At 38.5% G+C, this 25,669-nt stretch overlaps 1 protein-coding gene across 2 annotated transcripts in view; it reads right to left on the bottom strand.

Moving 5' to 3' along the window:
- Window positions 1–25,669, bottom strand: part of limk2 (LIM domain kinase 2) — a 46,968-nt gene that overhangs the window by 3,888 nt on the left and 17,411 nt on the right. Inside the window, exons 1-13 of one of the 2 annotated variants that reach the window (XM_039771853.1) lie at window positions 16,590–16,740; window positions 16,261–16,396; window positions 11,922–12,031; window positions 11,570–11,758; window positions 9,592–9,697; window positions 7,184–7,404; window positions 5,861–6,047; window positions 5,620–5,706; window positions 3,800–3,931; window positions 2,835–2,891; window positions 2,592–2,657; window positions 1,949–2,126; window positions 1,259–1,314 (exon numbers count right to left, since the gene is read on the bottom strand). In XM_039771853.1, coding sequence (XP_039627787.1) covers window positions 1,259–1,314; window positions 1,949–2,126; window positions 2,592–2,657; window positions 2,835–2,891; window positions 3,800–3,931; window positions 5,620–5,706; window positions 5,861–6,047; window positions 7,184–7,404; window positions 9,592–9,697; window positions 11,570–11,758; window positions 11,922–12,031; window positions 16,261–16,396; window positions 16,590–16,591 — 1,527 coding nt within the window. In that variant the 5' untranslated portion in view covers window positions 16,592–16,740. Of the gene's footprint in view, window positions 1–1,258; window positions 1,315–1,948; window positions 2,127–2,591; window positions 2,658–2,834; window positions 2,892–3,799; window positions 3,932–5,619; window positions 5,707–5,860; window positions 6,048–7,183; window positions 7,405–9,591; window positions 9,698–11,569; window positions 11,759–11,921; window positions 12,032–16,260; window positions 16,397–16,589; window positions 16,741–25,669 lie in introns of those variants that run through there. The other variant, XM_039771852.1, reaches the window with a different exon arrangement.

The following is a 25,669-nucleotide window of genomic DNA, read 5'->3' as shown; positions in this document are numbered from 1 at the left end:
AAAATACAGAAGACATATACATAAAGTATATACAGTATGTGGGTGAAAGACCTTAATTTGATTTGATATACTTTGTTAATGAGCAACCTAAACAAAAAAAGAACCCCAACACACACAATACAATTGGTTTGCTGCCTTCCTCTAAAATCAGGGATTACTGTTTAGTGGACTATGGAGTTTAATGAAGATGTGGTTCCCACTATAAGGTGACAGTCCTCTCATTTTAATAAAAAATGTACGACTTTCACCACTTAAATGCAGCCAAGTCTCACTCTCTGCACAGTGTTTCAGTGGTCCAGCCATTAAATTTAGTTTTGCAACACACTTGGGACACTTTTTCAGCTCCCGTATTTATTCTGCTACTTCTTTCCAATCAAATATAAAGCTCGCAGCCCATGTGAAGATATTTATTAATGCAGACTGGAGTCTGTCTTCTACTGCCTGCCTACCCTGGAAGTGGTATTATGCTCTTTCACTGTACTCTACCAAGCATTTAGCAGAGTGCCGCAGATTTTCAGATGATCTGCTGTTTCATGTTAAATTAGGGTTGTCCGTTTAGAATCCCGTGGTGGACCACCTAAACTGCTGAATGTAGTTCAAGGCGGACTTAAGGGAGAGGAGTTCAAAGTAATGCAGTGGTTTTGTCACCCCTAAAGAGATTCCCTTCAGTATGGATAGTCCTGAATGTGATTTTTACATTCATATAGTGGTCGTCTTTCTTTTGACTGTTGTGTTTGATCCACCATCTACAGTATGCTATAAAAGTTTTCTATATCTTACAGCTGACAGATGTGGCGCTTACATGTACAGCAAGCTTATTTACAAGCTGCAAAGCTATGTCCGATAGCACCTTACATACAAACAGGCCTCTGCTTTTATTATGAACTCATTGGTGGGGGAGGAATCGAACAACACTACGAATAATAAAATCAGAGGGGCACAAGATTGAGTTCATAGCTTAAGCTGTGGGCCTTGGCAGCAGGAAATGTGCAACATTACCTTATAAAACAGATGGAAATTTTGTTTGAACAGCAACATGGACGCTTCTTCCACAAGTATCTACACAAGTGTCAAATAGTGGTTTGTTTTTGCTAGGCAGTCTGAGAAGATGCAAGAACACAGAACATTTCACAAGAAGCAACACGGATTACATTTCATCCTTCATGGAAGGCCAAACTGCTAGGGCTAGACAATGCAAACCTCTGTGTCAAGTGTGTGGTTGTGTGCCATTATTTGTGACATTTTAATGCCAGCTTACCTCGCAGAGTACAATACCAAAGGAGAACACATCCACCTTCTCATCATAGCTTTTTCCTGAAAAGAAAAGCAAAAAATTGTGTAAACAGTTGTATTTAGATCTTGTAAACTAACTTGAATAGAGAGGTCACCCAGTTACATAAAAATATGAACCAAAGAGTTCAGTTTGTTACATAATCAATAAAACATTAGTGTGAGTATAATCAATCTCCTTGCAGTGCCTTCGCAAAACACTTTACAGTATGTGCACACAACCTTCCAGATCACGTGGTGCAGAGTACCAAAGGCGTACAGACATAGGCAGCGAGAACATTATAAAAGCACACACGACGACGACCTTGAATAACCTGCCCAAGTGTTCCACATTTCCAGTGGCTCACAGAAAACAATTGGCAGTCTAGGACAGGTTCAACTGGTTCCCTATGCACTCTACACCCATATCCAAACTCAAGGCAAAGATGGGCGTAGCCGTCACAAAACAACTAGATATACAATAATATGCACCTCCAGTTTTGAACAAGGCACCATCTTCAAAGGAAGGGCGGATAAGAAAGACTTCCCCGAGATACAACACGGCTTCAATTCACAAGAAAAACAGAAGCACGTCTAACTTGAAAAGCATCTTTTTCAGAATACAATTGCTGCCTTTGTGCTCTCTCTTTTGGCTCTGAAATGATCTTTAAAAGCCCACCATTTAACATCTCTGGTGCCATCCAGTAAGGGTTGCCCACAACAGTGTAGCGCTTTTTCCGGTCAATCCTGCGGAACGTTCTTTTCTTTGAAGACGGCTTTTCCAGAGTGGGACTCCTCTTCTTTTCTTCAACAATTAAACGTGAAAGACCAAAATCGGCAACCACCACAGTATTATCCTATTAAAAAAAAAAAAATGTACATTTCAGAATCAGAATGACTTGCAGATGAAAAAAAATTTTCAGTTTTGTCTGGATGCCTCAGTTTCATTATGAAAAGCCTCAAATAAGTAAAATAAATAAATAAATAAATAAAAGCTTCATAAAAATCATTCAAGTTTACCTAATCAGTTTTTTATTTTCATACAATCACATATTTTGCATGTGCTAACTTACTAGCAGAGAAGGTGCCTAAATTTTATATTATTGCCTTGCAGTTCTCGGTAAAATGTCACATTAGAAATGTGATGATGTCCAAAAGAGCACTGACCTTGGTGATTTTAATTTAGGCACTCCATTACATGCTAAAGGGAAGAATCCACAACAAACCTGCTACCTGCAGTCTTCACAAGAAGAGTGCCTGGTAACAAGTACAAGATGTTCATTTAAACCTGATGGGGTAGAAGTAAGCAAAAAGGCACCTACCAGTTTTACCAGACAGTTGTGAGAGTTCAGATCCCGATGGATGATGCTCATTGAGTGCAGATATGCCTTTAAATAAAGAAAGGGTGTCACTGACTTGATAAATGGGAACAATACTATGCACTAACATGCTGCCCCCTACAGATAAAGTGTGTATTACGCCTCGCTTATCTTGTTCACACATTAAGATTCATAATGTATCCCAATAAATAAAGCAGAACGAATTTACAGAAGGCTGAAACTTACCATTCCCAAAGCAATGCCTTTAGCAAAGCTAACTCTCTGCTTCCAGGGAAAAGGATCCTGTAATAGAATAATAATAAAAAAAAATTATTACTAGCATTGACATGGACCACTTGGGTAAAGGTCTCTACTGAAATGTGCACAAGAACAGAGTATCTACTGACCACTGTGTGCATGTGTGTAGATCCTCAATCCCCCCCCAAATGAAATTTGCAGAACCTGCTTTTGTCAGGATAGAATCCAACGTCTACTTGTCTTGGTCAGACAGGGTCTCTGGTCAACCACAAAACACGTTTTTGGACTTCAGGAGAAAATATTAAATGTGTGTCACTGCAGCATTAAGAGATTGAGAGAGCCTCTGACAAGTCCCTCCATGTAGCAGTTATTAGACAGTCTGAAGACATTTTTCACTTTTCTGGTGCTGCTACACCATCTCCCTCAATCAATGGCACACATGCTGACTTTAAACTGCCAGTTCAGTAGCCTGGCTATTCTGAGCTATTTCTGATAATCTGTACTCAGATTTTGTTGTGTATTATATATGCAATTGTCTCTGCTCTTCTGACAGTAGGAAGCCTAAAGAACAGTAAAAGGAGGAGATCACTATGCACAGTGAACCACACAAGTGTAACAGTTATAAGGTAAAATAACTAATTAGCAAACTTAAACACTGTTGAAAAATTGCTACATCTTAGTTTAGATTTGATCTTTTTCAAGTGAAAAGATGAAACACATCAGCAGCGAGTCAGTTCTGTTATGGAACAGAATACAAAAGAGCCACAATTCATAGCTTACAACATGATGATAAAATCACAAAGAAAAATAACATTTGTGGATTTACACAGCTAGATATTATGTTTAATAAAATCAAGGAGACAATTACAGCTATTTTTAAAAGGGGAGGAGTGGTCTCTAATACTTGATCAGAACATTTAATCACTGACAGGGTGATCTATGAACACACTTACCACATCTCTGATATAATCCTTCAGTGTCCCACCTTCTATATACTCTGTAATGAGATTCAGTTTTTTATCTTTGTAGAGCACTCCAATAAACTTCAAGACATTGGGGTTTTCCAGTCCCCGCATCACTTTCACCTAAAAATACAAAGCCAGTGATTCAGCACAGGAAGGACTTAATCTTGTCTCAGCAGTCACACTACTTCACTGTTAAGGAGTGAATTCAGTAAGATATCCCTGTTCCGGTCTTATCCACCCTTATTAATACCCCAATTGAGTGCATAAGTGGATGGAGCAGAAAAAACCAAAAAGTAAAACTAAAAATATGTTGGCAGCATTTTACAGCCACTTATCAGATTTAAGGTGAAACGTGTTAATTTTAGAGAAGTTTTCTTTTCCAGTAAGTACAATGCAAACCTGGCGTCAATCCCAGGAGTAAGAGGCACAGGGCAAAATCCAGCCTTGAATGGGATTCCATGTAAATAACAGGGTGCACTCCTTTTGATGAATAGGAAAGAGTGGCTTATTTGATTTTTCATTATTAGAAAAACTACTGTACTCCTGAAAGGTGGCACTACCTGTGTTCCGTTATTGTTATACCAGTCCTGGGATGAAGGACTAATAACCAAAAATGAACTCCTTGCCTAACTGGAATCCTTGTTGACCATAATTAAGTTTAATGTTGTAACTCATTGGTTTGCATATTTGTCTGTTTTATCAGATCAATACTCAGAGGGGACTTAACACTTTGAGTTAGATCTTTTCTTCCTCCTTAAAATCCTTCAAAGAACACACTGGTGTGAATGATCAAGTATCAACTGGTACCGGTTTTTAACAGCAGTGTCTGCTTTTAACACACATATTAAAAGGTAGGCCACTTGTTTCAAATATGTGACTTCACAAGAAACAAAAGTCTAACAAGTTGATTTTAAGAAAGTGCACAGCCTTCTGCTAGGTCAGTACAAGAATAGAAAATCTCCGAGCACAATGAAATAACTTCTACAATGGCCCAGTGAAGATTATCTGAGTTGGCCGTACATGACTGAGGTTTCCAGATCTTTGACGTGAGGAGACACAATGGGAGAAAGCTGTCAGAGTGGCATATCAAACACATCCAATGGTAACCTGTCATCTCAAGTGTCATTCTGAGTGCTCTACTCCAACACATGGAGAGGCACACACACAGTCACCTACTTCGGAAACCTGAATAAATGTTTGTTTTCATTCAAGTTACTAAATTAACATTGTTATTATTTTCTTTAAAAAAGCAATAAATAAAATGATCTGAATGGGTGGCCAGATTGACACTTTGCTAGCAACATGAAAGGATACTATCTATCTATCTATCTATCTCTATATATATCTATCTATATCTATATATATATATAAATCGTGGAATTAATAGTGTCAGCAAAAAGATGAAGGCATACGGGGGGAATCACAGGTAGTTTAGCTTTTTATTCATCACAAGTTGCTGAACTTCTCAAATAACATAAAATTAAGTAACTAAACATCTGTTTTGGCATAGTTTCCACTGACAATAATAAAGTTAAATATGCACATATTTACATATAACAGTAAACACAAACTGGTTTAGCTAAGGGGTTTGCATATTTATTAAATTGTCTCATTTTTCAAAATGTCACCTTAGAAAAGTTAGTGTATAACTTTGAAGGCAAAATCAATAAGGAAAGTGTGGGATGAATGATATAGACTGCAGACATTTTAGTGTGTGGAAATGCTCATTCTCTGTCATCTAATTGCAGTCAGATTATTGTCCGTTAAAATCACAATCTGGCAGATGAAGCGTTGCACGGCGAGTTTACCTCCTTTAAAAAGGTCTTCTGAGTTTCCTCGTCACATCGAATTAACTCCTTCATAACCATCACCTGTCCAGTGGCCCGGTGTGTGACCTGCAAAAAGAGCACAGCTTTACTACATGAATCAATATAAAGAGGAAAAAAACTCCTTGGCTTTTACTACAAACAGTACTAATGTTATTTACAAAACAGCCACAAACGCGCACAAATCAAATCAAGTTAATTGAGTTTATCAAAAGCAACCTACCTTCACAGCCTGGCCAAAAAAGCCCTTTCCCAAAACCTCTCCATGAATGAGGTCACAGGGACGAAAGATCTGATGAGAGCAGCTGGTGGAGGAGCGAAGCGATTCCGAACGGCTAATGTCACGAGAGAAGGACGGATGTTCTTTTGGTGAGGATGGGCCAGGAGACTTGCAAATACTGTTACTGCGTCTAGAAAATTACAGAGAAGCACAACACATTTTATGAGACATTCAACACGAAGAAGAAAAAACAATGCACGGCTGTGGCAAAACAATTTTTGGTGCTCATTATTCTGTGTGCCTTTTAAATGATATTTGGGGTTTATTAAATGATTGTATACTTGAACTGTAATGTTAAAAACAAAACAAGACTATACAAACACAAAAAACCATTAAAAGCAGGCACAACATTAAACAGTCATTGGATGAACACACACAACAGTTAAGACTGAAGCCAGTAAGCACTTCTTTACTTGGAAGAGTTACGAGAATCTAGAACAAACTACTGAGCCATGTAGCTGAATCAGAGATCTTCACAGCCTTTAAGTAGTATCTGGATAAGAGATTGTTTAGCTAATAGTTAAGCTGTACCAAACAAGCCCAATGGACTAAAAGTTCTCCTCATTTGTCAAAATTCCTCTGTTCTTATCTAAAGAAAAAATGTTGTTGGGCATATCTACAAATGTTCAAATCAATTAAGGACACCGGGATACCAAGAAGATTGTGAAATTCTTTGAAGCAATTGACACAACCAAAGAGAAGGATCAGAGTGCCATTATCTTATACGTGGAAATATACGAAGTCTTGTGCCATTATCAAATTAGTAGACCCTTAACAGCCCTGAAGTGTGAAAACAGTTGAGTTACTGACCTATCATAAAGAACAATGGCAAAGGTATACACACCTAAGAAAAAAAAAAAAAAAAAAAAAAAAAAAACAACAAAGGAACAAAAATATTGTGGGCTGCTAAAATTACAACCAAACACCTGACTGGTGAACATTATACTCCGTCCTTCTACCAAGCTTCTTCAATTTCCAGTTTAAAGATTACATGAGAAGAGGGCAAAAAAGAAACACCTTTTCATGTGTAGACTTGGTGCCGTTTTTAGTCATATTATTTGTTATCCCCCTAAAAGGCCCATATAATGTTGCAAAATTTACCATGGGCAGATAAATACCCTGTCACTCACAGGGTTTAAGCAAAGCCAGCACTTCCCTTGCCACAGCCTTTTAACAACAGCAATACGAACACAAACAGTAAAATGAAGCCATGTGCTCTCACTCATCAGAACTTGTGCTAGTGTGCTACAGAACACATGCAAATACCTGAGAGATCGACGCTTTAGTGTCCCCTCTCCCACTGCGTCTCTATTTTCCAGTGCGGAGATCACATGAGATGAGGTGGAAATCCGCAAACATGGAGGAGGTGGTACAACCAGGCAGGATGTAGTGGACTGGAGGCGCAGTCGTTCGAGTCTCTGTCGGACAGGGTCGTGTTCTATAAGCAACTGCAGAGTCTGGTCAGTCTTTTGAATCAGGTCCTCCACCTAGATAGACAGATAGATACTTTATTAATCTCAAGGGGAAATTCACAAGACAGGGGTGCGCGTCTTTTTCATTGGGCACATATGTAAATTCATAACTGTCAACTCTCACTAGAAAAACAATGGAAGTGAAGCTCGGGAAGGCTTATATGTATGATGCACAGTTTGAGAATGTTATGCTCTATGAGGTTTCAATGCCTTTAAGATGACCATATTTAGCACTGTGATTTCATCTTCATTTTTAGTCATGGCTCAATGCCTGAACAGTGACATACGGTATGCCATTATCTTTACAACTTAAGATACATCGGTAGAGGCAATTGCAGTCTTGTGTAAAGATCATTTTACCCTACAAACCAGTGTGTTTCTTCGTGCCGGTCCCAAGCCCGGATAAATGGGGAGGGTTACGTCAGGAAGGGCACCCGGTGTAAAATTTTGCAAAATCAATATGCGGACAACAAAGATGATCCGCTGTGGCATCCCCTAACGGAAGCAGCCGAATGAAGAAGAAGAGTGAGAGTTAGGAGGCTGAACCTATGTAGCGACTATAAAGAGGTGCCGTATAAAGACAAACTACATTGGAGGAAGAAAAATGAAAGCAGACAAGTTGCCACACAAAAGGTGTCTATCTACACCATACATGCTGCTTGTTGGAGATCACCTATCCAAGTATCACGTTTAACACATAATTAGCTCTTGTAATGACCAAGTTTACAGTATGGTCTACATGGGAGCTGAGGAAGAAATTAAAATGGGATACTCGATACTGTAATTACTGGAAGCAAATACAACTTTTCTCTGCTTTCAACATAAAGCACATAACCTTGACTAGCTTATGAAGTCATTTACAAGGAGAAAATGAACGTATTTCATTTCCAAAAAACTGCCTTCAAATCTAGCAATGTAAATTATAACCCATTAAGAGGTCATAGCCAGACAAACGACGAGAGAAAATGCCAGCATAAAGACCAGGCCAAATCCACATTAAGAAGACAGAGCTTTTTGTTGGGTTCAGTTTGGAAGCATTAATGACAAGTCTGAAAACTACAAAAGTTTAAAGCACGTCATGGGCTTTTATTACAGAAATCTAAACTGTGGGCCTCAGGGATTTCTGACAACATGTGCTTAATTATACATGGAATACACAAATGTTATTTTTTACCAACATGACTACAATTTCAGTAACCTTTAAATGCCCCATTCAAAATCTTGTTTGCTTTATATATATATATATAATTTTAATATTTTATTCCAAGTAAATCAAGGAGACTTTATTGATAAATTATTCATTTTAAGGCCCTAACAAATGTACATTAAAACATGTCAGCATTTACTGTACTCTAACACTATATATATACACACACACACACACACACACATACATACATATACACACACAACACAAACCTCAAGCTCATTATTTCCTGTGACCTAAAATATGTGCAGGATCAGACCCCTTCCCAGAGAGATGCTGTCAGACATCAGCCTCCCTTGGCCACATACGTCATGGCTGTGCTCCCAAAGCAGACTTCACTGAATCCTGAACTATCGTTAGGACGACAAACGTCTTGTACCCCTTTGCCAGTTACCCCAGAGAGAACACCCATTCCCAAGGGTCATTGTTACTTTGTAAACCCACCAGATTGGAATAAAGATTACTTAATAGACTATAAAATATGTCGACCTTTCATAGGCAGAGCTTTTTTTTTTTTTTAAACCTCGAGAGTCATATTCGATTTCAAACCTTTCTTTTGTCTGCTCTTGTTTTCAGAATTTCTATTTTTCTAGTGCACTGGGAAATATGGGTAATGATGACCACTGTATGAGGTGATTATTATTACTGAATAGTTCAAATTTTGAAATAATTTAAAGGAAAAAACAGGGGGCAGTGTTATATATCTGCAAAGAACACAGAGGATGCTGAAAGATATGTCTTGTGCCTTGGAGGAGAACAAAGCAACTCCTGTCATATCAGCACAAAAAACAAATTTAAAATGTGGCACACCATAGCAGCAAAGACTGCTTAACACCGATCAAAAAGACACAGAATGCACATTCAACTGAGCCCACAGCATTTCACAGACCAAAACCATTTCAATGTTAGCACATAATTAACAGGCTGGTTAAAAAGGCAAAGTGCACAGTGCATGGATAAAGTTATGCAGGCACCTTTAACAATAAACATTTTACCTCCTCTTCCAGTAAAGTGCGAACTGGGGCTCCATTGATCTCCAAGATCCGATCTCCAGCATGAATTGCATTACGCACCTCAGGACTGATATGCATTCCTCTAACTCTAAATAAATGAAATCAGAACAAAGCAATATCATTTTCACATTCAATAATGTACAAAACCCTTCACTTCAGACTAATGGTCACATTGTGATTAGTTCAAAGTACAACTCTGTGCCCACTACTGTAAGCAACATTCTGATACTAAGCAATGAAAACCAGGCGCCACCTCCAGATGGCTCAGTATCACATTAAAAACTGGTACTAAATTAAAAACCCGAAAACAGACCATTAAACTATAATGATCCAGTTTGAATGTTTTGGCAGTGCAAATTACCAAACAGCATAATGATAAAATATAATTTCACAAAGGCAAACTTCCAGCAAATGCAGTAAAAAGCCTCAAAGGAAATACACTGGGACATTTTTTCTGGATGCAGCAACAGCTAACAAGCAATGGAGTGAGTTTAGAATTAGAAATGGCAAAGGACAGCTGGAGCAGAATATTACTAACTAAGGCAAAATATAACCAGAAGATTATAGTGGAGGAATGGGCAACAAGCAAATGAATCATTAGAAGAGTAAAAGGGGGAAATGAAATACACAGAAAAAAACAGAAGATGCTAAATGTGGTCAGCAGACCACTACCTTTAATTTGAGGAGAAAAAAAAAAATCAGGAGGCGGCAACAAAAGCATTTGATTAAAATTATGCATTTGACTTTCAAAAATGAACTTCATGACAGCCTTGTCACCAGTCCACAAGGAGTTAGTTATCTAAGGCAAGTTAGGCACATGGCTGTAAAACTGGCTTAAAGCATAGAAAAACAACATGCTATTCTTCAGTTATAGCAAAGTTTAAACATTAACCTATTACTTTTACACCTTTATAAATGATTTAGATAAAACTTGAATTATCTAATTAAATCTGTAAATGACACTACATTGGATGTATTAGTAAATAACTAAAGAGTTAGTATAACCCCTAATGAAATGTGGGGAGGAAATTTAGACATGACTGTGGCAAATGCAGTTGAATAATTTACATTCATAGTAAATTCATAACCTCCCTCAACTAGACAATGTAGAGAAGGCTGACTGGTGTTGGCTAACAAGCCCTGGGGACATGCTTATATAGTATAATGCACTTGGGAGGCCATGTCTAGAATGTTCCGTGCAATTTATGTCTCTGCATTACTTATTTCAGATGAGAAGGTTAAGTAAAGACTGTAGACTCTGAATCACTTCAACTAAAATAAGCAGATGTAGGGGTGACATGACGGAGGGGCTTAAAGCCATCAAAGAATACATAGGGTCAGTGTTGTTGAAGAGTAAAGAAAAAAAAAAAAAAGAAATAAGGTACTTAAGGACAGACACTGACAAATGTCAAAAGGTAATTCTTCACACATTAGTGACCCAATACTATAAATGAAAGCAGCAGTTTAGAGATCTTCAGTTCAGGACCCAATAATATTAAATTGATGGAAACCATTAATTTATGTTGTTCTCAATAGTCTAATTTATGCTCTTATCTCTCTAGGACTAAAAATGTTGAAAATTATATAACAGGCAATAATGTAATTTGGAAGAAGAATGACAGGCACAAAAATATCTTTACTGTAGCACAGAATTGTATTCAAACATCTAGAAAATTGGGTTTGAAAAACCACAGCCTAACCCACAAGTTTTGCTTTTACAACGAAAGAAATCTAGCAGACTACCAATTACAAATCCACTTTCCATGTTAATCTTCAGAGAGCACTGGCTCGAGGTTACTGGCCACCTAAAGCAACCATAAAAAAAAAAAAAAAAACCTACAAAAACTGAAATGACATGACATCAGATGGGGGAAAAATGAAATTTATTTATACTTAAATGTGTTTTCAGTTCATTCCCTTATGCTAGACTTGATCAAATCCGTTAAGTACAAATACTCACTCTTTCACTAGAACACTGCTGGTTGGTCCAGAACAGTCACGAATTATTTTCACAGAAAAGCCTCTCTTTCCGTTGGTGGCAGCTGGCACAGAAATGAGTGTGACTGTGTGAGGTAAGGAATCGTGGAGGTAATCTGGAGAGTGCTTCTCAAACACAGGGGTCAGGAAGATCTGGGCGTAACAGTTACCACTGTGGATTAAAGAGGGAAGGGGGGAAAACAAGATGACAGGGATTGGTCATTCCAAAAAATAAACCAAATGCATGACCCACAGCAGGTCAAAACAAAATTAGAATTATGATGCATTGAGTCTTCAGTAAGCTCCAACAAGACGATTAAATATTTTTTTCTTACCAGTACAGTTTTGAGCGTTCAACCAGAGCATATGTATCTCCATCTTCAATTATCACCCTGCAGTTCAAGCATACAAAGCATTCTGGATGGTACTTGTATTCCCCTGCCACCTACAATGATATTTATAAAACAAATAAACCACAGTATAAAGTACTAGTAAATCTAAGCAGCACAAAACAATGCACAGTTCAGTGACCAAACCTTAGTGTTCCAAGCTCTCAGGTGCCAAGGTCACCCCCTTAAGTACTGCTAATACTGAGAACCCATTTGATTTATTTTTGTGCCCTGCTATTCCTCCACAAAACATTTACTTAAGATAACAGAAATATGCCACTAAGCTTCCAACTATCATTTCTTTGAAAATCCCTATGGATTACTCAACTACTAAACACAGTTATTTTGCATATCTTATTGCTTGCTCTGCCTAAGAAGAATACAAACAACTGAGTCATTACAAAGGTAAACACAGATAAATGCCTCTGTCTGTCATGGCAAATCTAATCATCTTCACTGAATCAGTAAGATGGCACAGCACTCCAACAGCCCTGCACTTGTAAATAACACTGTAATGTAGTGAATTCTCCACATCTGACCCAAAAGAAACAAGTAAATAAGGCACCCAGAGATTTTAAGTGTCATCATCAAGACATGCAGCAATGCTACGCTGACCTTTGGGGAAAAAAAAAAAAACGTTTGCCCAGGATGCAGGCTTCACTGACTGCCATAAATTGTTGATTACATGAAGTACTGGCTTACGTATACACAATGTGGACTAATCCTTCTTGAATGCTGCTTCACTGATGTTATTAAAATTACAAGGCTGGGGGTAGAGTATATGTACCCTGTTTTTATTGTTTTTAATTCCCGCTTGACAAGTATTTAAAATCAACTGCATCGTGGCAACAGGTGGCCTTCAAGTCTGCTAATTATTTACACTTAATAGGAGGCTAATGTATGTATAATAAACAAATATACTTAACTCTGTTCTTCTATGGTGAATACCCTATGGGATAAGCATACCAGGATAGAAAGAACGAAATAGCAAGCACAAATCTAACTTAAAAATGTCATTTGCTGGTAAGTCTCCTTAAAACAGTTTGGCTTTCAGTGGAACGGCCATCCTTAGTCAAAATATTAGAGAAGCAAAAAAATTAAATACGTCTTCCCTTCAAATGGGTAATATGAATAACAGTAAATAAAAGGTTGCTTAAATGAAGTATAAAAACATTTACTGTACTTTAGGAAAACAAGAAGATGCCATGCATTTATCTGAATTTGGGACTTCATACAAGGAGTAAAAAATTGTGTGTGTACAGCAGGCTGAATTGTTGAGGGGTCAACTGAGCAGACCACCGAGCAGACCACCAAGGTCAAGCCACAAAAAGCATGCCCAACACAAGCCAAAGGGGAAATAAACAATTTGGACTCTTCTGGTAATAATTACTGGCTTAGGAAATGTGGGAGAAAGAAGAAGTAAAATGTGTATACATGGTGTGTGTGTGTGTATGCAGTGTGCATCTACACATATACATAAAGGGACACACACACCATGTATGCAAATGAAAGATGTGTGAAGTGTATTTAAAATTAACACAAATATATACTTTTCACATAAATCTACACTGTGATAATTCATACAACAAAATTAATAACTTATTTGAATATTATCATCCAAACAAAAACTGCGCACAATGGTGAGATTTTCTCCCTACCCATCTTCTTATAACATATTTAAAATGTGCACATATCCTGTCATTTTATAAACCAGATCAAGTCAACAAAAATTAATTTTAATTAAAACAAAGATTTTAGAAGAGTTTTCTACAGAATTAGCAGAAATTTAGCGAGTGGTTTTCTTATTTGCTTTTGTTTTCTATTCACCAGGTTTTCCATTTTCAATAAAAAGATTTAACACTATCTTCTATTTTCACATACAAATAAGAAGTCCAATCAAGTCAAGCTTGTCCTGTTTTAAAAAAAAAAAAAAAATCACACTGGTATGTCTCTTCAGTTGACAAAAATACAAGATTGAGAAATTAACTATTGTGAAAAAACTAATCCTACTAAAAATTATTTCCTGTAAAGTATTTTCCCAGTCTTCTTAGTCCACTTGTAGGTTTTGTGGAGTCGGAGTTCATCTCAGGAGTGCTGGTATAAGATAAACCAACTCAAGACAGGGCAGCAGTCCATTGCAGGTTCACTCGCACAATAATTACATTTACATGCACACACATAATCAAGTTAAAATGACTAATATGGCTAAATCAGAATCCTGGTTTCTTAATCTTACTTTACACCCAGTGCCACTGGAATAACAACCTGTGTTTTTACTTTAGTAAGGTAAATACTGAGTTAGGTTACTCTTTACTTCAAAGTGATCAGACAACGAAACGCTCATTACTTCTAACATGTTACCCTAATGCTCTCGAGATTGTGTTACTGAGCTTAGCCCTGCACATTCAGCAAATCAACATACATTTAACAATTTCTGAAATACTGAGATAGATCATTTCAGCTAGGAGAAGGAATAATGCAAACATTTGCCTCTACTTTGTGGAAGTTTCTATCTGTGACTGTGGAAAGTGAGTGCAAGGCCAATACATGCGCAGGCTGACAGAGTGCAACAGACAGGTGCAGATTACCAAATCCTTAACAGTAACCTGGTTAAGGGTTTACATGGACACAATCTGGTTATTCGAACAGAAATCTACCTCTGTTAACCAGGTTTCTCAAAGGTCAATAATCCAGTTTCTCTAACCAGAATGAAGGTTTACAAAGTATTTTAGTGCAGTATCTATGAATAATCAAGTTACTGAAGCACAAGTAAGCACACCTAATTTACCTAATAGGCAACAGTACATTACACACTATCATAGCCAGAAGGAGAAGGATTAAACTCCACCTGCAGTGACCAGTTTGGGACGGGAAGCAGATTGTGGACTAGCAAGGTGGCAGCACAGGCTCACACTGCACCCATCAAATTTATATTTGAAGACAATATTAGACCACCAAAGTAAAAGCTAGAACAGCACTGCTTCACTCTCTTCTATTGCAAAACCCACCCTAAACAGCAGCCATTTGAAAACTACTGTAAAAACGGGAGGTCTCTCTTTCTTGGCACATGCCTGTCACTGCACATTGCAAAGATACTCTAAAGATCCATGAACTGTTGTTTTCATGGCTGTGTGGACACAGTACTCTTATCCTTTCAAATCAGATTCGAGTCCCGTTCATGTGTGGTCAAAGATGGATCTGATTCATGGCCATGCGACGCTAATGTGAATGGTCATATTGGAGTTAATGCTTTTTTTTGCCTATACACACAGGCTGAACCCCGTGGCCATCAGCTGGCACCGGCATTACAGCAACACAACAATGGAGGAGAGCTACAGATGTAGTCCCGCCATTGTTGGCTGCTTTCTCGTACCAACACATCTCTTAGTGAAGCATCTGGGATTTTTTTCCCCCTACCATTTCAACCTAATCACATCACGGTTTACCTTCATCCAGAGCAATATTCAATGCATATGCTAGCTACCAGAACGTCCATTTTGTTGGCTTTAATACCAGCAGTTTTATGAGAAATATGACTTCTTGTTGGTGACACAGATGATTTCTGCACAAATGTTATCAATATGCACATTTGTGCTGTTTGGAGGACAGATGCGTTCACATTACAGTTAGATACAACAGGTCACTTGAACCATCAAGACAGGCAAACCCTATCTGAGCAAAAAACTGCAAATGAGCTATGATTTTTGTAATGTAAACACAGCCTAATTAAGGGCTGATTAAGAAGTGGGGATTTAATTTAACATGAAACCTCTTAATTAAAAAAAAAAAATCAAAAACAAAACCTGAAGACTCTGAAGGAAACACATTCCTACCACCAGAAAGCACAAGGAGATGTGGACTAGGAAAGACATGAGATCTCTGCAAACAATATAAAACTTATTTTTACTCAAAATTCCTACACAAAACTGGTAAAAAACCTTAATCTATAAAGGGCTGTCAAAAAGGTTCCCTGTCTGCATTCACTGAACGTTTTGTATTTTATTCACATTACAAAAACATGCACACAACAACACTAACAAACCTGCAGAAACAAATGCATTCTTGTTTAGCAGTCAAAAAGTACTGCATTCCTCACTGATGAGGAGAAAGTCATAATTCAGCCTTGAACGCTATCAGTTTTCTTGTTAGTGTGTAACAAGACTAAACGTAAAAGTTAACTAGGCAGGGAAATGAAACAACATAAAACTATGAAGGTTACGGAGGCCCATTCACCCTGCATCGTTAATCAGTGTCCATTGGTGCACTTCATTTACAAGACACTCACCATTGCAGGGCCAGTCATAAGCAGGGAGCACCCGTGGCAGGATTCGCCAAACTTTTCCCAGTAGTGTTTACGACAGTACAGCTTGCCATCTTTCTCATAATACCAGTTAATCAAATGATCACAACATTCTGAACACCTGGAAGCAAATATAAAAAGTTAAAAAGCAACCATATTATGAAGTGTTGTTACATAAATCATTACAGAATTCCAAGAAAATCCCAGTTTTTAAAGCCAAAATTAAGTAGGCAAAGTAGCAAAAACCAAACTGTTGGGCTGAAAGCATTCCACTGCATTCTAATACGGCCAAAAAGCAAATAGCTAAAACACACATGCATAAGGAGTGGGGGAAGGCATCGCCTGCAGCTCAACCCGCCGAAGATCTGCCACCTCCTAGCTTTGCGTGCAAGCGGATGAATCAGAACAGCTTCTATTCACTTGGAGAGGAAAAACAAAAACACAATTAAGACCTGCTTCACCACCGATCTCAAATCAGAATGAAAACAAAGATTTGACCAAGTCTTAGGGGAGGAAGGAGGCGGGGGTTTGGGGGGGGAAATATGGGGGCTAAACAGCCAATAATCCTCTTACAGAAAGCAAGGGAGAAAAAAAAAATTAAGCAAGGCACAAAGTCCTTGGAAAGGTTTGAAATGTGACTCAGCGTGAATGCAATGCTCACAGTTTTGGGCATCAGAAATGTGCACAAGAAAAAGCGTGTTTCTCAATTATACTGCAGGCCTCATCAAAATGAAAAGAACTGCAGCTTATGAGCAGGCAATAAAAAGAAAAAAAAACTTGTTAGATTTTAAAACACCTAAGAAAACACACGCACAGGTCAGGGGACACATCTGTCCAGGTAAAACTGAACACATTTATCAAAATTCACACGACTCTGAACAGTCCAAATGTAAAAATCACACAAAAGGAGAGTTCAACACATTTACAGGGTCAGTACAGAGAACTCATTTACTTGTGTTAATCAACATGTAACCCACAATATGGCCACAGTTGAGGGCTTTAGAGAAGCTCAAAGTTGCCAAAAACTATAACACAATTTGTGATTTTTCTGTTAAAAAATGTTTATTCAAGAATGAAACCGAGCAGGCATATATGGATGAGAAGGGAAGCTAATCTTTCATTTGCATATTATAGCATCACTCACTAAAAGCATGCCGGTAGACCTCCAGACCTCGTGTATGATAATAAACAGTTTTCATGAAGTGTTCAAAAAAATGACAGCAGGGACAACGTTCAATTTCATGACATTTTTGTCTAAATCAATTAATCACGTTGGTTAAATTGGCACGGGATGTTGAATTAAAAGATCAGAAGTTGTTAATTGGCCCAAGAGTTTATTAAATCCACAGACAGACCTGGATGGAATTCAAATTTTGAAACATATGTGACAGATTAACTTTAATGCAAAGTTTTAAAAAGTTGAAAGAAAGGTGCTCAATATAATTAAACATCAGGGTGTTTAAAAGTAGAGTGCACCCTATAAGAAAGGCTCAAGCGTCCTAGTTGCCTCCTCACACCATACAGAATTGACTAGAGAGGCTAAAACCAATGTCTGGTTATAGGGTATGCAGGACTTGCGGACTTCTGCTGCCAATTTCACTGCCAGACCATTTTAATCTACATGACTGGGGCTGGTTGCTTTGAGGATTATGTGGGTCAGTTTGGGTAGGTGCAATAAAAAAAACACTGCCATTGTCAAACTCAGCGATGGAGTGCCAACTTTCCAGCACAATCGAGATTGACCCTTTATAATATGCTACCTTGGTGGAAGCAGTACTGTATGAAGGGTTTACAAGTACAGCAAGTTCAGGCATAATATCTGCTCTTTTCTTTTTTTCCCCCCATTCTGTTGTGGTACGTACTCCAAGACATCAGACAGATGAGCTTTTCTTTGGTTTGTGAGATCTAACACACCAGAGTGCTTTATTCACTGTCACTGAATTCTATGCACTGTACTTCCAGATGAGCATTCATTGGTTGTCAGCTCTCATGCACTAAAACCTAACCCTGCAACTAAACACAAAGTCAAATCTGTTCAGCTTCGTCAGGGCGAGTTGCAGGGTCTGTCACATTATGAGACTGGCCTTCACGGGAGTATGCTGCCAACTGCCCTCTGACTTGCTGGAATCATTTACATGAAAATAGCTGGAAGTGTCGTGTGAGGTGACACAGCCTTAACAGAAGATAGATTACTGAATGCACACAAGAGAGAGAGAGGGTTAGACACTTGCCCGGACATCACTGGGACACAATATTCCAAGAAAGCCATAACAAACCCTTCAGAAGCAAATTAAGGCCAAGCAGAAAATATATGGAAAGTGGACACATACCGAGGTTGCCATAATTAGAATATATTACAGAATATGCACAAACATGTTCCATCAGGCTGAAAGCCCCGATTTCATAATTTTTTACTACACAGAATGTATTTTCTTAAACATGTTAGGCCTTATTAGTAAACATTTCAAAACAAGTTACATTAGCCGCCCAGGATAAAACCAAAATCCAATCCGGCAATTTAAATTACAGGTGTAGCGTTTATCTGTTAAACACACTGAATTCCTTGGATGTCTGCCTAGACGGCACTCTGACAGGCTTTTATTAAGCAGATGTTTTGACTCTCTTCTGCAAGCTCTGGGATTTCTGTTTGTTTTCAATTAATTAGTGTGCAATAAGATGGCATATTGCAGAAGGAAGGCTGGTCGGGCATGTTGTTCTTCACCATCTCCAGGCCGACCTTGGCCAAAAGCCACTGATTATCCCTCACATTTGCTGTTTACCTCCTTCTTAAATCCAACATGGCTTTCATGCAGGCTTTGGCTTGCCCCTACATTTAAAGTAAAATTGTCCATTGCTGAGAAAATGAACACACCCCCAAAGAAGAACTGGGTGTTGAGGGCGATTATTTTTGACTGCTTGATGGGCTTGGGTGGAGCTTTAAAAAGAAAAGCCCGTCATGACCCAAGGTTTAAAACACCGGCTTATTTAGCTGGCAGGAACCCGTTGCATAAACAGTAGATCCAAGGCCACAAGAGGGCGCACAGCTGAACTGTGGGCAACTGAGCACAGATTTATAGGTATTTTATACTGTATATAAATGCCTATTGCAATCTCTCAGATAATGGGAATAATTTAAACTGGTGCTATTAATTTTAACAGTGGCCCATCCTACATATTAACATGTAAATAAAACAACACTACCCCGACAGACGCCAATGGAACAGGGGCAAAACCCAACAACCCAGACACCTGCAGCCAGCCACTGAAACAGATGGCTCAGTTCTTTATCTGGTTTTGAGGTGGATGGGAAGCTTAAGTCAAAAAGTGCAACTGAAACACTTTGGCATGAAATAGACAAGTCCCAACCTGCCCTAACTTTCCAATTAAAAATGGGCCACAACATATTTCACCATTCTGACAGGAACTTACAAGCTGTTTTTAAGCTCTGCCCTTGAATTTAAAGTAGAGTCTGCAGGTGCTTCAAGCGACTGATAGTTTGGTTCTGTTGGGGGTATAAATCTGAATTCCTGATAAGCGGCTTGTTCTTTGGTCATATTTGAATGTTCCACAATGCAAAGAATTGAAGTTATATTCATTTGAAAAGTGTACAAAATTGAATGTTACAGTAGCTCACTATTAGCACTGCTAAATTATGGCTCTAAAGTCTTTGGTTCAAATCCCAACTGTGCAGGATTTACCTGCATGTCCTCCCTGTGGGGATATAGGTTCTCTCCCAGCACTCTGGATTCCTATATAACTGGCCGAGTATTCCTGAGGTGTGTGGGTGTGTGTGTGTGTGTGTGTGTGTGTGTATGGGGTATTGGGGGGGTTAATGTCTATGGCCATGACAGGCTCCCTCTTCTCTCAAACAACCTTCCAGGTATGGATTTGAAAATGCAAGCCAGCAGCATGGTTTAACAAACTGGTATTCATCAGTCAAAAGCTGTTAGGCAGTCAGACGAGAGGGAGCAGTTGGTCAGGTTTAATGAGACGTTCACTACAACAATAGACTGCCATAAGCTCTTGTGAACAGTGAGGATTTCTTCTCTAGAGGCAGATTTTATAGAAAAACATCACCCGATGGGTCAATGCATTATGAGAACAACACATATGGTTAATGTGCAATACAGAAGTGAACAGCAACATCGACTCATTTAAATTGCACAACTTAAGATGGCACTGCTGGTAAGACATTGGTTATTCACTAGTGAGGATACATCCATTCGATGATCCCACTCCAACATTAGTGGCCAAAATGACAGCAATGCCAAAAAACTACAAAGGCCACCAATAAGACTTAGTAACAGCTAATCTCAAAAATCACATCATTATAAATTAAAGAAATATGAACAGCCTTGATGCTGTACCTCCAGCTAGTGTTTATTATCAGCAGCTCTGAAAAAATCACAGGACAGCAGTGTGCAGAACTGCAGGCAAACGCTCATACCTATATTACCGGACTCAACTATGATCTGTGCTGCTAAAGCCTTAGAGAAGTAAATTCTGTTTGATAACAATGAATGGATTAGGTGTTTTATTGTCCTTTACATTATTAAATGACGTAAAGCAATGTCAGCGTTAACACCAACATATGTGGGTTATGTAAATTAAATCTCAAGCCCCTTAAATCAAGCGGTGTTCGTATTGTCTTGAAATTTGAGGAACTGTGCACAAAAATATTTTTTTCCTCTCTCTTAACAGCAATTTTAAAAAATTTCATTTATTTTCACTCCATAAGGAATTATATTGCTAACTACAGAAATGTGTCAAGAGGATACAAATGGAAGTTATTATGTGGAGTATGCCAACACTGTTAACAAAACACAGGACTATAATTATTATTAAAAATAATGGCTAACAGTACTGAATCATACTGGACAGTGTACTTTACTTCAAATGGAAATAATGATGCAACCATCATACAGTAACAAGAATAGATTAAATGTAAAACTACCGAAGATGTGTACCTGACAGACCAACAAAATCCTCTGAATGAAGCTATCAATGGCACCAACAGCCGCGGTCAAATTTAACAGCATAATGATTACAACATTTCCTGCGTTACTTTGTAATTTTCTATAAGAGTTAAAGCCATTTCTGTAATGAGCGTGAGGCGGACGTTTTTAGTGTTTAATAGATGACTGGAGTTCCAGGATTTTGAAATTTTCCACCAAAAGCCGCTCAGTAAACGCATGTTTTTTTTTATATAATATGATCAGACTTCCACCAAGTGAGTTTTGCACAAAGCAGTTAGAATGTGATCTACAAAGGAGAACTGGTAAGGTTACACCTAGAAAACAACAGGAAAATTCTTTTTAATTTACTATACAGATGTATACCATTGATGGCAAGTAGTAACAGTTCTTGAAATTGACTTAATTTTGCAATCTCATACATTGTATTTTTAGTAACAACAAATTCTTAAACTCTCTAATAATATTACTGGGGGCGCTGCAATGAATAGTTCTGTAATACTTGTATACAACAGTAATCAGACAAGGTATTAAAGTTACATAATGGTGTCAACATCTCAAAATCAAAATTCACAAAGAAAATTTAGTAGAGTGAATATCATTAACCACAACTGCTTTATTTCCTAACAAAAACATATTTGAAAATCCAATTGTTTTAAACATGTAATTCCACATATAAACTAAAACTGCATGGTGGTTGTCACCTTCACTGCTAGATAAAGAAACATACTGATAAACCAACACCCCCCCACCGCACCTTGTAAGAACAATCAAAAGCCACAGAATGTGACTCGGTCCCCCTTGTGGGTTGTGCCACCATGGCATTTCCAGAAGAGTGCATGTGTTTTACAACATGGGAGGAACACAGGCCAGAACAAGGGTGGCATGCAGTATGTAATGTGCAGTGTGCCAGCAGGGGCACCACCATAAGCAAGAGACAAAGCAGAGCTGGGCACAGACAGGCAATACTTTCCCAGGAAACAACTGGTCAGACAGGCAACCCAGTAGATGTTGGTGATGTGCAACTTGTCCTCTGAAAAGCAGAATTAGGCACAAATGACAATGTCAGAAATGGCAACACTTCCTGAGGCCACAAGAGCATAAACTGGTGTCAGCAAGGAACACAGAAGACTCTCCTTCCCCTCTACTTGGAGGCAGATGTGGTCTTATATGGTTAACATGATGATTTCTAGGATAGAAGGATGAGCACAGTCCAGTAGGCTACATTCAGGCCTGGTGCCCCTGGAGCCAAAGTAGCTACAATAACCTAAAGACTTACAGGTGGTCCACTCCTGCAAGTACTTGGGGGTCCACATTAAGGTCAGGTTGGACTGGTCTTGGAACACAGAGGAACTACAGAAGAAAGGACAGGACAGGCTCCTCTTCTTTAGGAGACTGTGTTCCTTTAATGTGGGTAGTGACATCCTTCACAATTTCTATAGCTCTGAGATAGCCAGTGTTATTTTCTAAACTATGGTTTGCTGGACTGGCAACATCACTTCAAGAAATGCCCACCGAATTACCAACCTAATTAAAAGGGGAAGGTTCAGTTATATGACACACTTTGAACCCTCTGGTAGGTAGTAGTGACGGACAGAATTAAAACAAAACTGATGGCTATTATGAACAATGCTGCACATGCTCTCTGTGACACACCAAACCCGAGGACTTTCGGCCAACAAATTATTCAGCAGAATTGTGTCAAGAAACACTAAGAGGGCCTTCTCAATACCAACAGTGATCTGTCTGCATAATGCCTTAGTGTGAGCCAAGTCAGAAGTTTTCTTTCTTCTGAATTTGCTTCATAGTCATTTCGGCAAGTAATCAGACCAAAGTGTGTGTATATCTATTATTTATGTATTTACTAACCTACCTATTTATGTATTTTATTTATTTAGAGAGCTTCTGTAAAAAGTCAAATTTCCCCCATGGGGACAAATAAAGTTCTATCTAAGCTTGGCATGCTTCGGTGATGCATCAAATTAAACATGGATGTAGACGAGAACAACTTAAGTGTGAAGAGACAGCATTTTTTGAACTGGAAAGAATGAGACAGGAGTAAACAGGCACAGACAGGCCGTAAGGCTGCTGCTTTTCATGTGTTCATCCCCTCCCGTGTGTCATTTTTGATAAGGGCACCACTTGTTATTCAGGGTGCATATGGCTGCCACAAGGATATTTACTCTTTACAATATACAAGTACTCCCAAACTTGCTTATATTTCGTTACAATATAAGAAATGTGGTTAAGGTTGCCATACCTGACCCAACAGGCAGCAAGAGCTGCTGAGGAGAATGAGAGAGAAAAATCACACTGGCAGAAGTCTGGAGAAGAATCCTCACAATAAATAGTAATTGCGACTGAACACAAAGCTTTAAAAATTTACGAAAAAAAAACCCATTATTTTTAGAAATGACAACTTTTTTTTTTTTTTTGAGTGAAATGGTTCAGCAAAACATCTTAACATTGAGCTGTCAAGACAAAGCAGCCAAAAAAAACCTCCAAGAACTGTACTGTTCTCCTCATCAAGCGAAAGGAAAAGCTGTCACGTACACACGCCTCAGCCCCAACCACATAAGATACTTAAGTCAATAAAGAGTGAAAAACGTGCAAGTGCAAAGATGTGCTTGACTTGGCTTCACGGGGTCTTGCCGAGAACATCGCTTTGCATAGATAAAGTTAGTGCAAGTCCAGGCTTGGACAGCACACATGCAGCGCTGAATCTGCGTCTGGGAATGCAGCCGCTCAGCCCACAAAACTCTGGAGTGTAAGTGCGACCTTAAGGTCTGCAGACATCTAAAAAGGTAGCAAAGTATTACATCACTGGTTCAGAATGTACAGAGCGACAGAGAAAGTGAGCGAAGAGGAAAATAAATAATGAAAATCAATGATTGTTCCCACACGATTTGTATTAGACTGAAGAGCATCAGGGCCTTGCATAGTCTCAGTCTAGGGGTCAACTGGCTAACTAATGTAGAGTGAGGGAGCAGGAACCACGCGCTCTTTATCTGAAATGAGATTCCTAAAAACAATACAGTATGCATCCTGAAGATGAGCACTTGTACTTCAGAAGTAAGCAATCTTAGCACTTCTCTTTCAAGGGGTGTTTGTTTCAGTCTTTTTAGGGGCTTCTAAATTATACCTAACTAGCTTCACCTCTGTGTCACAGACCCATTTGTCCGCCATTTCCATTAACCTGCACAGCACTGATTCATTGCCAGCACTGGCTGGAGCCACGTACACCAATTACTTTGACCCATTTCCTCGGACAGGACCTCCCTGCTAATGCCAATGGCATTAATTAAACAAACAAATCTGTGCAAAAATACCTTTTTTTTTTTTTTTTTACTATACACTGCTTCTCATCTTTCCATTATATTACAAAAAATGCACACCTTCAATTTAAAGCTCAACTACATTTCAAAGAGCTTTAGTTTAAAAACTTAATTTTAGGCAGGTTTTTAAGAGGGAAAATGTGCTTCTTCCCACCTCTGCACTTAAGATGAACATTTTAGGAATAAAAGAGAACCAAAAATAATGGTACTTTTGTGAACATTTCAAGCATGAAATCTGGATGGAAAAGAAGAAAAAAAAAAAAAAGCACGCATTAAGGTAGGAACCCTATAAAGTGCTAAAACAACAAGTACCCAGAACTTGGACATCATGTTTGAAATTTCAGTGCTTCAGACAGCACAAACTATTATAAGGATAACGGCCCCCATGTTAAAAGCGCTGGGAGGACTTGCGTTGATGCTGTCACTTTCTTAATTCACCATTATGAAAACCACCCAACAAAATTAAACACTTAGCTGAAGTTTGGGCTTCGTATAGAATCGTGGGATTTCAGAACTTTCATTTTAATAAATAACTACTGTTTGTATATCTGTATGTCTGTCCGATCGGTAGGTCTCCGTCATTCAAACAGACGAAAACATTTCTAAGTAATAAAATGCACTGCATTTGTCATTCCAACAGAGAACACACCAATTTTACGAATTCCACACCAAATATTATGACAGATATGCATTGCATTTGTCATTCCAACACAGAGTGCATCACAAACATTTGTAGCAATGCATTTGTTGGAATCACAGATGCAGTACATTTTATTACTGCATACAGAAAGCCAAGGAACAGGGACCATAATACTTCCTTGAGGTGCATGGAGAAGTGATTTGCAGCCTTGTAGGTGTCAAAGCCAGCAAAGCGTCTAAAGTGACAGCTTCACCAAGACCTGTACAATACTAAAGGGGACATTTGGGGTCAATTACCTTAGATACAGAACTAACCCGGCTTAGTAAGTAAGATAACAAGAAATTTGTACCATTTGATGTGCACTAGGTCATGTTTTAAAATGTACTTTTGACAGCCATATCAGTTCGTTTATGCATAACCGTGCAAATGCATTTCTGACACCACAA

This window comes from Polypterus senegalus, chromosome 12 (assembly GCF_016835505.1).
Source record: "Polypterus senegalus isolate Bchr_013 chromosome 12, ASM1683550v1, whole genome shotgun sequence".
Classification (NCBI taxonomy): Eukaryota; Metazoa; Chordata; class Cladistia; order Polypteriformes; family Polypteridae; genus Polypterus; species Polypterus senegalus.
The sequence above is the reverse complement of the archived record's forward strand: the minus strand, read 5'-3'. Positions and strand labels throughout refer to the sequence as shown.